The 16361-nt window shown below is 45.8% G+C and overlaps 2 protein-coding genes across 7 annotated transcripts in view; one reads left to right on the forward strand and one right to left on the reverse strand.

The window, feature by feature from the left end:
• ADNP (activity-dependent neuroprotector homeobox) overlaps positions 1-6254 on the forward strand; it is a 45445-nt gene extending 39191 nt beyond the window's left edge. For all 6 annotated transcript variants that reach the window (XM_005866189.2, XM_014539675.1, XM_014539674.1 and 3 more), the window contains one exon: positions 848-6254. In XM_005866189.2, the coding sequence (XP_005866251.1) occupies positions 848-3958 (3111 nt within the window). In that variant the 3' untranslated portion in view covers positions 3959-6254. The remainder of the gene's footprint in view (positions 1-847) is intronic.
• An 8960-nt stretch (positions 6255-15214) lies between these two features.
• BCAS4 (breast carcinoma amplified sequence 4) overlaps positions 15215-16361 on the reverse strand; it is a 44386-nt gene continuing 43239 nt past the window's right edge. Inside the window, exons 6-7 of the mRNA XM_005866223.1 lie at positions 15772-15888; positions 15215-15369 (exon numbers count right to left, since the gene is read on the reverse strand). Coding sequence (XP_005866285.1) covers positions 15215-15369; positions 15772-15888 — 272 coding nt within the window. The remainder of the gene's footprint in view (positions 15370-15771; positions 15889-16361) is intronic.

Raw genomic sequence — 16361 nt, forward strand, 5'->3', positions numbered from 1 at the left:
GAAAGACAAATGGAAAACCGAAAAGTAAAAGTCATCAGTAAAATGTTGCTTCAATGGCACGAAAGAAAGTCTTTTTTGCATCGAGTTGTGACTGGCGATGAAAAGTGGATTTATTTTGAGAATCCCAAACGCACAAAACCATGGGTTAATCCAGGTCAACCATCAACATCACTTCAGAAAGAAGACAATGCTCTGCGTTTGGTGGGATCAGAAAGGTGTGGTGTATTATGAGCTTCTAAAACCAGGTGGAACCATTAATACTGATCGCTACCGACAACAAATAATCAATTTGAACCACGCTTTGATCGTAAAACGGCCAGAATGGGCCAGAAGATATGGCAAAGTAATTTTGCTTCATGATGATACACCATTACACACTTCAAAACCAGTTAAAGACATGTTAAAAGATCTTGCTTGGGAAGTATTAACACACCCGCCAGAAAGTTATTCTGGTATTCACCAGACCTTGCTCCTTCAGATTACCATTTGTTCCAATCAATGGCACATGCACTTTCTGAGCAGCACTTCAAAACATACCAAGAAGTGGAAAATTGGGTCTCTGAATGGTTTATCTCAAAACAAGAAAAGTTCTATAGGGACGGTATCCACAAATTACCTGAAAGATGGGGGAAATGTGTAGCTAGCAATGGACATTACTTTGAATAAAGCACTTTTGATGTTTCTTTTGAAATTATCGTGTTTTCTTTGATTATAAAATCCGCATTATTAACCCATACACATGGTAGAGTTTCAGCTCTAAAAATAATGTTTTTTAAGAACAAGAACCTAGAACCTGTTATTGCCTATCTGAAGTGGCATTCTGATTCCAGTCTTGTCTTTTCTTTAGGACTATCGGACAAAACCTTTTTGCTGCAGCGCTTGTCCATTTTCTTCAAAATTCTTCTCTGCCTACAAAAGTCATTTTCGGAATGTCCATAGTGAAGACTTTGAAAATAGGATTCTCCTTAATTGCCCCTACTGTACCTTCAATGCAGACAAAAAGACTTTGGAAACACACATTAAAATATTTCATGCTCCAAACGCCAGCACACCAAGTAGCAGCCTCAGCACTTTCAAAGATAAAAGCAAAAATGATGGCCTTAAACCTAAGCAGGCTGACAGTGTGGAGCAAGCTGTTTATTACTGTAAGAAGTGCACTTACCGCGATCCTCTTTATGAAGTAGTTAGGAAGCACATTTACAGGGAACATTTTCAGCATGTGGCAGCACCTTACATAGCAAAGTCAGGCGAAAAATCACTCAATGGTGCTGTCCCCTTAAGCCCAAATGCCTGGGAAGAGGGTAGTATTCACTGCAAGCGATGCCTTTTCATACCAAAGTCCTATGAAGCTTTGGTACAGCATGTCATCGAAGACCACGAACGCATAGGCTATCAGGTCACTGCCATGATTGGGCACACAAATGTGGTAGTTCCCCGATCCAAGCCTCTGATGCTAATTGCTCCCAAACCTCAAGAGAAGAAGGGCCTGGGACTCCAATCAAGAATTGGTTCCCTTGCTTCTGGAAACGTCCGGTCTTTGCCTTCACAGCAGATGGTAAATCGACTCTCAATACCAAAGCCTAACTTAAATTCTACAGGAGTCAACATGATGTCCAATGTCCACCTACAGCAGAACAATTATGGAGTCAAATCTGTAGGCCAGGGCTATGGCGTTGGTCAGTCAATGAGACTGGGTCTAGGTGGCAACGCACCAGTTTCCATCCCTCAGCAGTCTCAGTCTGTGAAGCAGTTACTTCCAAGTGGAAATGGAAGATCTTTCGGGCTTGGGGCAGAACAAAGGTCCCAGGCACCAGCACGATACTCCCTGCAATCTGCTAATGCCTCTTCTGTCTCATCCGGCCAGTTAAAGTCTCCTTCCCTCTCCCAGTCCCAGGCATCCAGAGTATTAGGTCAGTCCAGTTCCAAACCTACTGCAGCTGCCACAGGCCCACCCCTGGCCAATACTTCCTCAACCCAAAAGTGGAAAATATGTACAATCTGTAATGAGCTTTTTCCTGAAAATGTCTATAGTGTGCACTTCGAAAAAGAACATAAAGCTGAGAAAGTCCCAGCAGTAGCCAACTACATTATGAAAATCCACAATTTTACTAGCAAATGCCTCTACTGTAATCGCTATTTGCCCACAGATACCCTGCTCAACCATATGTTAATTCATGGTCTGTCGTGTCCATTCTGCCGTTCAACTTTCAATGATGTGGAAAAGATGGCAGCACACATGAGGATGGTTCACATTGATGAAGAGTTGGGACCTAAAACAGATTCTACCTTGAGTTTTGATTTGACATTGCAGCAAGGTAGTCACACTAACATTCATCTCCTTGTAACCACATACAACCTGAGGGATGCCCCAGCTGAATCTGTTGCTTATCATGCCCAAAGTAACCCTCCAATCCCTCCAAAGCCACAGCCAAAAGTTCCGGAAAAAGCAGATGCCCCTGTTAGAAGTTCACCTCAAGCTGCAGTACCCTATAAAAAAGATATCGGAAAAACCCTTTGCCCTCTTTGCTTTTCAATCCTAAAAGGACCCATATCTGATGCACTTGCACATCACTTACGAGAGAGGCACCAAGTTATTCAGACGGTTCATCCAGTGGAGAAAAAGCTTACCTACAAATGTATCCATTGCCTTGGTGTGTATACCAGCAACATGACTGCCTCAACTATCACTCTGCATCTAGTTCACTGCAGGGGTGTTGGGAAGACCCAGAATGGCCAGGATAAGACAAATGCACCCTCTCGGCTTAATCAGTCACCAGGACTGGCACCCGTGAAGCGCACTTACGAGCAAATAGAATTTCCCTTGACGAAAAAGCGAAAGTTAGATGATGATAGTGATTCACCCAGCTTCTTTGAGGAGAAGCCCGAGGAACCTGTTGTTTTAGCTTTAGACCCCAAGGGTCATGAAGATGATTCCTATGAAGACAGGAAAAGCTTCCTAACAAAGTATTTCAACAAACAGCCCTATCCCACCAGGAGAGAAATTGAGAAGCTGGCAGCCAGTTTATGGTTATGGAAGAGTGACATTGCTTCCCACTTTAGTAACAAGAGGAAGAAGTGTGTCCGAGACTGTGAGAAGTACAAGCCTGGTGTGTTACTGGGCTTCAACATGAAAGAGTTAAACAAAGTTAAGCATGAAATGGATTTTGATGCTGAGTGGTTATTTGAAAATCATGATGAGAAAGATTCCAGAGTTAATGCTAGTAAAACTGCTGACAAAAAGCTCCACCTTGGGAAGGAAGATGACAATTCCTCAGACAGTTTTGAAAATTTGGAAGAAGAATCCAATGGAAGTGCTAGCCCTTTTGACCCTGTTTTTGAAGTTGAGCCTAAAATCCCTAATGATAATCCAGAGGAGCATATACAGAAGGTAATTTCTGAGGATGCTTTAGAATCTGAGGGAAAGCTAGACCAAAAAGATGTGGATGGTTCAAAATATGAAACTATTCATTTGACTGAGGAAACAACCAAACTAATGCATGATGCTTCTGATAGTGAGGTTGACCAAGATGATGTTGTAGAGTGGAAAGGTGCTGCTTCTCCGTCTGAGAGCGGCCCTGGTTCCCAGCACGTGTCAGACTTTGAGGACAACACTTGTGAAATGAAACCAGGAACCTGGTCCGATGAGTCTTCCCAGAGTGAGGATGCAAGGAGCAGTAAGCCAGCTGCCAAAAAAAAGGCTACCATGCAAGGTGACAGAGAGCAGTTGAAATGGAAGAATAGTTCCTATGGAAAAGTTGAAGGGTTTTGGTCCAAGGACCAGTCACAGTGGAAGAATGCATCTGAAAATGATGAGCGCTTGTCCGGTCCACAGATTGAGTGGCAGAATAGCACAATTGACAGTGAGGATGGGGAGCAGTTTGAGAACATGACTGATGGAGTAGCTGAGCCAATGCATGGCAGCTTAACTGGAGTTAAACTGAGCAGCCAACAGGCATAAGTGACAGGTTCTCGGACATCAGGGCCAGGTTCTCTGGCATCAGTGACATGCTGCAGCCTGGAACTCTGTTCTTTGAGTATGACTGCAAAACTATATTCTAACTGGTACTGCCTTCTGAGTTGCTGGGTCATCAGGCTGTAAGGACATGTGGCCACTGCAGTCCCGATGGTTATTTCTATGATACATGACTGGCTGATTTGCTTTAGAACTTGCTGTGACAGACACAGTAACTAAATGTGAAAAACCAATAAGCTGGTGGCTCACGAATGCACACAAGGAAAAGCAGAGGTTTATTTTATCTGCCTTCTCAACATTTCTTTCCCTCTGTAAAATGTTTGGTTGAATGTCCTTAAGAAGTGTTATCTTGATTCACATGGTAGCATAGGGCCAACATACACGCTACCAATCCAATGTGTATAGTAGACTGGGGAAAATGATTTTTTTTCATGTATTCATTCTGAATAGTTAAAATGTATATTTGTACAGTCTTTTAGACCTATTCAGGTAATGCTTATGATATTGTTGTGTACCCATCATAGATGTTTCTTTTTTAGTGTTGCCCTTGCTGTGTAACAAACGCTGTATCTAGTTTACCTAGCAAAAGCTTGAAACTACGCTAGTATAAACTTTTGAACAGACTTAGTTTTTGCACATAACCTTGTACAATCTTGCAACAGAGGCCAGCCACGTAAGATATATATCTGGACTCTCTTGTATTATAGAATTTTTCTTGTTCTGAATATCCTTGACATTACAGCTGACAAACAAAAACTGGTATTTCAGATCTGTTTTCTGAAATCTTTTAAGCTAAAACCACACGCAAGAATTGACTTTGCAGCTACTAATTTTGACACCTTTTAAGATCTGTATGAAAGTGTGTTGTGTTGAAGCAGCAAACCAATGAGTGCTGCATTTTGGATATTTAGTTTTATCTTTAGTTAAACACCACCTGGTGTATTCATTTATACCATTTAATATATGACACACTGTTGTAGTATGTATAATTTTGTGATCTTTATTTCCCTTTGTATTCATTTTAAGCATCTAAATAAATTGCTGTATTGTGCTTAATGTAAATATTTGCTTTATTACACATTACAGTTGTGTGTCCATTATGTCTGTACCAGTTGATGCCATGGCGCTCTCATCCGAGATGGAGCCAAGGCCACTGAGGAGAGACTAGTGGAGACCAAGATCTGCCACTGGCATGAGGAAGGCTTTCAAGGCACCTGTTATTTTTTTTTTCTTTTTCCTTTTTAAGTGCTAAAATAAACATTCTTTTTTTTCCAGTCCCCCTTTTGTTAAGGAGCATACCCTGCTTATATATGTAAATGTCTCGATGATAAAAGGATGTAAACATAAATTGGCATTAATTTGCAAGCAGAATCTTAATGCCCTGGTGTTCTTTCTTCTAAATGAAGTAAATGTTAGGTTTCACCTTATGATGGGAACAATTGTACTAAACAAGAAACTACTCTCTTTTGTTATAACTCAACCACCTTGTTAATAAGAAAAAGGCTTGGAGATCACCCATTTGGAGGGCTTTCAAGATGGAAGGAGCTGGTATATTTACTATGCAAAGATTCCCAAGATCAACTCATACTAAAGAAGGGAAGTTAAAAGGAGCAGAATTAGCATTCTCAGCAATTGTAACTCTGATCCATGCAGAGGGCAGAGGCTTGGCAGCCACCTCTCACTTCTGAAGAGACTGGTTTCTATAATTCTAAGACTTTCCAAAAGATTCATCTCATTGATGCTTTTGTTACCTGAGAGTTGCCCAACCTCCCCGTAAAATGTTAGTCCTGCTACTCCATACAGATGAAAGCATAAAACTAGAGTCTTTAGTATGAGGGGTGGCATGGGGCTAATATAATTCTGTTACACAGGTTATAAATTCTGTGGATGCCAGCTAATATTTAGGACAGGATATCCCCAAATAACAAATGGAGGTGGGGAGAAATGGCATTAAGAAGGTCTGTTACTTGAGGATAGTAATACCAGCTGAACTTAAGCCATCTCACTTTGTTTGAAAATTACTCTGCCTAATTAACAGGTGGGAAGAATTGGGCCTGGGCTTATTCATCCTCCATGGAGGACTAATGAGAGACTTGTGCAAGATGGCCAGGGTGGGGTTCCTGGTTGGGTGTTCAGGCAGAGACAGAAGAGTGCTTTCTTGCTGAGGTGGTGGGAGTGGACTTTGTTGACTTTCAGAAAAGTTTAGCCAGCTAAGAAGTGGACCAACTAACCATGTTGCAGAAGCCCTGAAAGTGTCTCAATAAAAGCCATTTTAAAAGAATGTTGTTGCTTACTGTTTGCTTTTGGAATAATCTGGAAATAAAAGCTGTGGCAAACTGCTACTTAATTAGAGAATGCAACTGGAAGTTGAACAATTCTTTAAATTTTCTTTATAACAAGGAAGAATGTGATTCCAGAGAACATTTGCCCTTCAAGCTTCTGGAGTCCAGCTGACTAGCACTGCGGTTCCCCTTTCAGCACTTGCAAGCATTGTCGTCGTTCCGTCTTTGGTTCCCTGAGCAGTTCCAGGGTCTGTCCCCTCCTGAGATCCAAGCTGTGAAGTATCTGTGCCTTTTATGCCCTGTAGCTGTGTGCCTGGTCCAAATGCCTGGTCGTTGGTAAAAATGCACACTTGTTAAGAGAACAAATGCGTGCCAGTTCTGAGAGCCATCTAGCAGACGGGTGAGTGCCCTGTTTGGAACGCTTCACTAGAAGCCATTTGCCAATGAGGACTGCCACGTAGAGGGGTGCTTCACTGTAGGCTGCCAGCACCAAACCCTCCGGGTGGGGCCCCCAAAGCATCTCTAGGTGATTGTCCGCCACTAAAGCGTGAGAACCACTTAGCTTGAGTGAAGTCTACTCTTTACGTAGTGGGCTTCACAGAGCAGCAGGTCCCCCCGTCAGCAATGGTCTATTCTACCCATTGTGACCCCCATTTCTAACCACCCTGTTTGCTCATGGCCCCAACTGCAGGTATGTTTCACCAAAGTGTCATGTGAAAATACCTCAAACCCCAGAAAATTGGAAATAGAAGAGGCGGCTCCCACCATTCTGAAACAGTGTTGCAGCCAGTTGGCCACCATAAGGTGTTCTAGAAAAAGACTTTTTCAGCTGAGATAAACTCGACCATCAAACTAGGGGAAAAAAAGCGAGGCTTTTTCTGCCAGCTACTACTGGAAGGTTAGCTTAAAAGTAGACTCAAACTTGTACCACATGAGGGTCTCCATTTGGTAATTCTCTGCATCCTGCTACTTCCCATCATCTTACTCCGCTTTAACAGTCACTAACTTGAATCTGGTGGGGGCTGTGTTCAAAAATAAGCATATAAGGGGGAAATTGCATATCCTGAAGTCATGACTTCAACGTTCCCCAACTAGACAGGAAGGGAGTTGTGCTATCATTGCCAGGAGAGATGCAGAGTCTTTGACTCTATTTAAATGAGGTTGCAGGTCTGTGTGTTTCAGAATACAACGTACATCTGTGGTACTCACCAACCCTCCCCCCACTCCCGGTACACCATTAGGTCTTAGATGTACAGCCATTTTAACATCGACTGGTGTTTGCGATACATCTTCCTGTACCTTTATTCATGTCTTATTACTAAATGAAGCAAAATGGATATCCTACTAAGCAAACTGTTCACCTTGTTGAAACTGATAGGCTTTTCCAATGTACTTAATGGGAAGTCTGTGTTGGCTGCCATCTACAGCCATGTGAGGCCAGCAGCCATCTGGGAGCGTAGGACTCGGCCTGCCTTGGAGACCGCTGCACAGCTTGCTGGCGGCTGCATCTGCCAGCACAGCTATAGGGGCTTCTCTGGGAGGAGGGAACCAAGGGGCTCAAACTCAGAGCCCTGTCCTCCAAGGAGGGGACACCCAGGCCAGAGGAGTGTGACTGTTCCCAAACACCTGGAGCTCAGCGCACATCCTCAGAACACACGTGCTCAGCAAGTCCTTGCGAGTGAACATGCGGAAGTATTCCTGGGACTGGCTGTGGAACACTGGATTCTAAGGTAATTTGAGTCCTCAAAACAGTCCTGCTCCAGCCCCAAATAAAGCCCTGTAAAGGGAGGATTAGCCCCGAGTTTCAGAACATGGAGGCTCAGAGAAGTAACTTGGACCCAGGCTGAGTCCGTGGCCCCTGGAATTCCAAACCACAGCGCGCAGCCGTGGTCCTGACCAAAAAACGAGCCTCACAAGAAAGCCTGTCTGTGCTGTGAAGGAAGACACATGAGCCCGTCTCTACCAGCACACACTCCCTGACAGCGTTTTCCAAACTGCTTGCTCACGCTGCCGTCTTCCTCATTTTTGCCACATCTGCCTAAGGAACTGCTCTGTGTACTTGGTATATTTCAACTCCCCTTTTTTAAAAAAGAAAGCTATCTGCAAAAAAAGAACAATCAACATCATTTGCCATTTAATGGCCTTCATAAAAATAAATACAAGAAAGAAAAAAACACTAAATTTTGCCACCTATAACTGCTTGCTGAGGTCTGTGAGCCTGAGACTTGCTCTGTTGGTTAAAAGGGAAAATCGGGTTCAGGTCACACGGGCATCAAAAGGAGACTTTCCTTGGCCCAGCCAGGAAGACAAAGAATTGGATGAGCCTCGTGTCTGTCTCAGTGTGGCTTGTTCCCTACTGCGTGCCGGTGGCCCTGAACTAGAAGTCAGGGGATGGCTCTAGCTCAGAGTGCTTCCCAGGGAAGTCTGTGATGACCTGATTCTGGCTTGAGACTCCTTTCTTATGGAATAAGAGTCTCCCTCTCCCTGGCAGGTAACAGGAACTCCAACTAATACTGGGCTGAATCAAGGGGACACGCAGGTAACCCACTGCCTGGGTGGGGAAGGCTGCTCAGTGGTATCAGCAAGAGCTCCAGTCCCTTTTTTTTTTATCTTTCTTCATTCTGACACCCACATGGTCACCTTCATCCTAGGCAGGCACCCCGGTGTTCATCGGCCCTTCCATTCACCTTCCCTGAGAGGGTTTCCCCTCCTCCTATTGAACAAGACTCTTAAAACTGAGAGGCCACTGACCACTCCCGAACAAGTTTCTGTGGCCTGTGGCTTAGGCCTGAGCGACCTTGCTGAGTTGCTGAGCTAGGATTACCTTGTGGCTTAGCTCAGTCAGCACCCATCTCTGAACCTGAGGTGGAACCAGTTCAACCCAGTTCCACTCCAAACTCAGGAAGGCATGAGATGGATATTGAGGCCACTACAATTTTTTTTCTTTATTGATTTCAGGGAGGGAGGAAAGGAGAAGAGAGAAACATTGATGTGAAAGCGCATCGATCGGCTGCCTCCTGCACGCCCCACCGGGGATTGAACCAGCAACCCTTGAGTGCACAGGATAACACCCAACCAACTGGGCCACACCAGCCAGGGTGAGACCTCTACATTTTTCCAAAATAAAACTTTTTTCCATCAAGTTTGGAAAACAGAAGGGCCCTAGCTGGTTTGGCTCAGTGGATAGAGTGTCGGACTGTGGACTGAAGGGTCCCGGGTTCGATTCCGGTCAAGGGCATGTACCCTGGTTGTGGGCACATCCCCGGTGGGGGGTGTGCAGGAGCCAGCCGATCGATGATTCTCTCTCATCATTGATGTTTCTATCTCTCCCTCTCCCTTCTCTGCAATCAACAAAAAGGTATTCTCACACACACACAAGGAAAAGTGCAGTTACGACTGAGAAGAGGTAGCAAATTCTCTTTTAAAAATCTTTTTTTTAATATATTTTATTGATTTTTTTTTTTTACAGAGAGGAAGGGAGAGGGATAGAGAGTTAGAAACATTGATGAGAGAGGAACATTGATCAGCTGCCTCCTGCACACCCCCCACCGGGGATGTGCCCACAACCAGGGTACATGCCCTTGACCGGAATCGAACCCGGGACCCTTCAGTCCGCAGGCCCACGCTCTATCCACTGAGCCAAAGAGGTCAGGGCAAAAATCTCTTGACTGCTGTTCTTTAAAAGCACTGACCCGGGCCCTGGTGCACGCTGAAGTCACAGAACCCAGCCATGCTGCGGCTCCTCCCCCAGGGATGCTGATGTAACTGGGCTGCCGGGTGGCCCAGCTGATTCCAATGTGCAGCCAAGACTGAGAACCATGGTGGGTTTTTTGTTTTTGTGGGGGTTTTTTAATTGATTTTAGAGAAAGAGGGAGAGAAATATCGACTTGTTGTTCCAATTATTTATGCATTCATTGGTTGGGGACCCTGACTGGGGGTCCAACCCACAACCTTGATGTATAGGGACGGTGCTCTAACCCAGCGGTTCTCAACCTGTGGGTCGCGACCCCTTTGGCGGTCGAACGACCCTTTCACAGGGGTCACCTAAGACCATCCTGCATATCAGATATTTACATTACGATTCATAACAGTAGCAACATTACAGTTATGAAGTAGCAACGAAAATAATTGTATGGTTGGGTCACAACATGAGGAACTATATTTAAAGGGCCAGAAGGTTGAGAACCACTGCTAACCAATCAAGCTACCCAGCCAGGGTGAGAACCACTGCATTAAAGACACACAAGGGAACCTGGGCTACAGCGTGAGCCTTCCCCTGATGAACAGACTTGCTCCCAGTGGTTCCTGGTGTAAGACCATATTTTCCATTCCCCTCTACTCAACACCAGTCGGACAGCCTACAAGTCCCATCTCTACACTCAAAGATGCAACCTGGGCGTAGCAAACAATTGTACGTGTGCAAGCTAATGCCCTCACGTCTCCCCGCTTCTCGGGCAGCAAGACCAGGGGCCTAAACGGAGAGCCGTTGCTCCCAGCTAGAGCCCCCGGGAAGCCACCCTGGATACGCCAACAGAAGAAAGGCACATACCTTGTTCTTGGGGTGCTCCTCCAGGTCTCCCTCACGGACGCCCGGGCCCCGCTCTCCCAGAAGAGTGGTGCTGCTGAAACACTTACATTTGTGATGGAGCAGCTCCTCGCAAGACCCAGGGAGGAAGTCCTTCCGGGTGCAGGGGCCGGCTTCCAGCGTTCAGCCTGGGCTGGTTTGGTTCTTTGGGAGAACCACACCTTTATCCCAACCAAAGGCATTTGTCTGGGGCAGCCTGCTCCTCAGCCCCTTCCTCAAACTCCCATCATGTGTAGCCAGCAAAGCAGACCCGCCAGAAGTCCCAGGAAAGAGGGCAGAGACCAGCCCTGGGCCCACCGCCCCTCCCCAGCGGCTTGCAAGCCTGAAGTGCATCCAGCTGATGCTGACTGGTAAGGCTTTGGGCTTTTGAGTCCACAGCCAACCCACAGGACTCAGGGACAGCTGCTCAGAGTCAGGATTGCTTTGAGTGTTTGCAAACCCCAAGATGGTTGTGCTCTTGACCATAAGACAAAGAGGAATTTTGCTGTAAGATGGGGAGGAAAATCCCTGGATGCCTCCAGCTGCCTGGGGTTGGGTGGGGATGGGGGTCAACCAATCATCCGGCCCTCCTCTCAGAGAACGCTTTTCACCTCAAGCAGAGCTTTTTATCACAGGTGGATGCTGTCAAATGCTTTCTCTGCATCTACTGAGGTGATTGCATAGTTGTTGACCTTTAGTAATACAGTGCGTTACGTTGATTTTCAGATGTTAAGCCAACCTTGCATTTCTAGGAGCTCCCACTTGGTCATGGTGAATAATCCTTTTTGTAAGTTGCTGGGTTCAGTCTGCTAATACTTTGTCGAGGAGTTTTGTATTTATATTCACGAGGGATACCAGTCTGTAGCTTTCTTATATCTTTGTCTGACTTGGTACCAGTCACCCCACAGAGGAGCCGAGGAAAGCACGAGTTTCTGTAATGAGACCCCCACTCCCTGTCCCCATGGAATCTGAAATCGGGGCACAGAGATGCCTGCAAATGCCAATGCCCACAGGGGCCGGGCAGGTAAAATCAATTAGTGAAACTATTTGATACGAGAAACCTGGAGAGCATGCCCCCGCCAAAGCGACGCAGCTGTAGCTCATTGTTGCCTTGTGAGAACGTGGGCCAATATTGCCAGATAATTCCCGTTTTTTAGGAGAAACTGGAAGTCCAGGTCTTTGTCTGGACTGTCCAAATTTTTAAATGCTGGCAACTGATTTTAATTAAATATTTTGAATAGGTAAACACCAAAATATTTTTAATATATTTTTATTGATTTCAGAGAGAGAGAGAAACATCCATGAGAGAGAGAGAGAGAGGAGAGAGAAGAGAGAGAGAGAGACATCATCAATAGGCTGCCTCCTGCACATCCCCCACCAGGGATGGAACTCGCAACCTGGACATGTGCCCTGATGAGGGAATTGAACCATGATCTCCTGGTTCATAGGTCAACAGGCTGCCTCCTGCACACCCCCCACCAAGGATGGAACTCGCAACCTGGACATGTGCCCTGATGGGGGAATTGAACCATGATCTCCTGGTTCATAGGTCAACGCTCAATCACTGAGCCACCGCAGCCGGGCCAAAAATTATTTTTGTAAGTATACTAAAGTAAAAGAAAAAAGCTTTCTCACCTAAAACAGATATTCACTGTTCTCAAAGTTCTGTTTATCCTCCCAGAGAATTTCGATGCTTTTCTTTCGTGCACAAATGGTGGCATATCATGCACATGTGTATTCGCTTTGGCTTTCTGATCTCGGTGGCATTTCTATACAGATTCATCAAGAATTCCTAATCCATTCTCATAACTTCAGGGGATTCCATCTATCCATGTATCATGGATGGGCTATAACTAAACCAATCCCATAGTGATGGGCACGGAGGTTCCTTCCGAACTCCTGCTATTTCATTGCACAGTGAATAACATTTTGCATGTGTCGTTTCTCTCATGTGTGTATTGGAAGGCTGGAGCCTAAGGGTGGAATTACTAGGTTCACAGGTATACACGTTTCTAATGTTGACAGATACAGCCCACGGCCTCCATGAGAATGGTTCCCCCTAATGATGTGTGAGAATGAATGTTTCTTCAGGATTTCTCCAACAGTGTTTTTAAAAAAAATTTCATTTTTGCCAGCCTGATAAAACTGTGATTTCAATCTTCTTGCATATTGATTGGTATAGATTGTGGTTGACCAGCTTTTCAAATGTTTAAGTCTTTTGCATTTCCTGTGAAATTCCTTTTCATAGCCTTTGCCCATTTTTATTTTATTTTATTTTATTAAATATATTTTATTGATTTTCTACAGAGAGGAAGGGAGAGGGATAGATCCTTTGCCCGTTTTTAATTATTTCTCCTTTTATATACCGGTGCTGTTTATATATTAGGGAGTTTATCCTTCTGTAATATGAGCTGCAAATAAATTTTCCCTGTTTGTCATTTGTCTTTTAAATATGCTTAGGATGTTGTTGTTCTGTTTTGGAGTTTCTTTTTGCCATGCAGAGGATTAATCATATATATATGGTCAATTTGATCTCCCATTTTAAATTATTTCTCCTTTTATGTACCGGTGCTGTTTATATATTAGGGAGTTTATCCTTCTGTAATATGAGCTGCAAATAAATTTTCCCTGTTTGTCATTTGTCTTTTAAATATGCTTAGGATGTTGTTGTTCTGTTTTGGAGTTTCTTTTTGCCATGCAGAGGATTAATCATATATATATGGTCAATTTGATCTAGCTTTTATGGCTTCTGGATTTTGTATGATTCTGTAATGTTTATGCCTCCTTATAAATTAATTTTCATATATTTAACTCCTCTTTAATCCATCTGGAATTCTGGAGCTGCTCCTGGTGAGCAGAGAGAAGTATGGAACTCACTTTTTTCCAGATAGTTACTCAGTTGTCTCAACCTGAAAACGATTTAAAAACAGTTTAGGGCAAACCACACATTCTGTCAACCCAGGGCCACCATCTTGAAACCTCTTGCTTTGACGGACACGAAGTTCACATCCACAGGAGAAGGGGCAGGCGGCGGCAGAAGAGCCTTGCTCTCATGGAAATTTGCAGAGTGGCCTTTCTGCTAGCCTCCCTGTCCAACAACAGCACAGAGAAAGGAAAAGGTCGCCCTTTCTAAGGCTGCAAAGTGACTCTTGCAAGGGGCACCTGCTGAGTCAGTACCGAGGCTTCATTTACTTGGGCACTTGCTCTAAAGGAGACACCTGTCAGGTCACGTGGCACAAGGACACGGCCTCCAGCATCCCAGGCTCCCAGGACCGAGGTCGGGAATACCTGGCAGACCATGCCTGACCTCCCTTCCCCCAGGTGTCTCCAAAGGACCCTAAACATTTATTGTTTGGCTCTGCAACTCCAGGAACTTGGAGTGGCCAGTTCTAGCTCATTTGCCACCGTTTTCCCAGAGATCAGTGATGGCGAACCTTTTGAGCTCGGCGTGTCAGCATTTTGAAAAACCCTAACTTAACTCTGGTGCCGTGTCACATACAGAAATTTTTTGATATTTGCAACCATAGTAAAACAAAGATTTATATTTTTGATGTTTATTTTATATATTTAAATGCCATTTAACAAAGAAAAATCAACCAAAAAAATGAGTTGGCGTGTCACCTCTGACACGTGTGTCATAGGTTCGCCATCACTGCCATAGATGTTCTCACTGACTTGGGACAGCGAAACCTGGAGAGAGCGAATTGGACTTTTGGTAGCTGTCACTCCTGACTTGTTCTTACTCTGAAATATAAGGGCAGTTCCAAAGTCACTGCTGTGGAGGCTCTTAACTGCCCTGGTCGACTGGGCAATGTGGTGCACAGCCCTCCTCCCGGCAGCCTCCGTAGCCACAGCACCCACTACCAAGTGCCGCTGCCAGGCCCTGAGCCAAGTGCTCGTGCAGGTCATCGTGTCTCATCCTCACAACAACCCATTAGCCTCAGCATTTTCCTGAGGAGGAGGCTGGGCTCAGAGAGGGTGAGCAACTAGCCCGGGGTCACACAGCTGAAGCATAAGGAGATGATGGTGCCACCCAGGCCGGCTGACCTCAGAGCCCATAAGCTCTTAGCCTCGGTCCTATGGGTCTCTATTTTAGGCCACTGAAGGTGCTCTGGCTTGGCCACTGGCATTGCCTGTCACCCTCCCTGTCACCTGGTTCAGGCTCTGGAAGGAGAAAGAAGCCTTGGCCTCTCCAGCGATCAACATAGACTCAGCCTTCTGGGAGGCGGTGTCTGAAAAATGAACTTTCCATCGAATCTGTGCTGTCCCCGAGCAGGCTGGGTGGGACACAGCGAGTGTCTAAGCTCCCTTCATTACTAACAGTCCGATCGATCCGACGCAGCCACGAGGATCAGCAATCGCAGCTGCACAGGGACGCCTCCCACAGGCACAGTGTCAGCCGGGAGCCAGACACAAAGAGGACACAGCGTGCGCATCCTCGTCACCCTGCAGCCCACAGGACAGAGGCTGCAGCCCCGTCTGCACCGCGAGGTATCGGTGGGGCTGGTGCAGGGGGCCGGGACAGGGACCAAGCTTGCTTGTTTCTCCACCTGGGGGAGGGGAACAGATGTGAAACCCCAGTGAAGCATGCGCGAAGGTGCACCTTCCTCTATGTCTGCTAGACTTCCATAGTTTAACATAATTTATGAACATTTTTAATAAAAAAATCACAGAAATTTACAAAAACTGCCTCCACAGAAAAACATCAGCTCTTCTTGAAACAAGGGATCCACCTTTATCATTTAATTCCAAAAATTACCCTAAAATTAGAAAGTCTCAACTTTTTCCTTTTCTGCTATCTCACCTGATTCATTAAGTTAAATTTCCTTGAAATTCCAGTGCAGGTCTGCGTGTGTGTGTGTGTGTGTGTTCCCTTGGCTCTCTGAGAAATTCTAGAAAAATGAGAAACATGACTAAAATGTAGACTTTCAGGGTAATAGCAGGAAACTCACCTGCATGAGAAGGAATGGGAGCAAACACACCTTTGCAGACGAAGTCCCCACACCACTGCACCTCTGCCGGCTGCTGGGGTCTGAGGGCCCAGTGGCCCCCGGCAGGTGTGGCCGGGGCTGCATTGGAAATTTGGGGCAGGCTTGCCCAGGTGGCAGGAGCGGCCTTACAGGAACCGTCACCCGCCCGACCCATTCCCACGCCCAGACCACACGTGACCTCTTGACACCTTTATTCACATAATTCACATGCCAGGGGCACTGGGTTCGCATAAACCAGCCAACAGTGAGGGACATAAGCCACAGCCCTGTGCACCCAGTGAGTCCCCCATATTCCCGTGCAAAACCCTCCAGAGAGCAAGTCCCGCTGTCCCTCGGGCACAGCAGCCCGTCACACCTGACCGCCAACCACCGGCAGACAAAGCCTTCGGCAGCTCCTCCCGGAGGCATCGCCACACAGGGTCCAGCTGCTTCTCCAGACCCCTCGGTCTCATGTGAAGCGGGGGCGGGGGGGGCACATTCAGCAAACAAATCGATGACAACAAAAACAGAAGAAGCCGGGGCTGCCCCGCACGCAGAGGGTCACTCCCTGG

The sequence above is a fragment of the Myotis brandtii genome, unplaced genomic scaffold (assembly GCF_000412655.1).
Source record: "Myotis brandtii unplaced genomic scaffold, ASM41265v1 scaffold225, whole genome shotgun sequence".
NCBI classification, from domain to species: domain Eukaryota; kingdom Metazoa; phylum Chordata; class Mammalia; order Chiroptera; family Vespertilionidae; genus Myotis; species Myotis brandtii.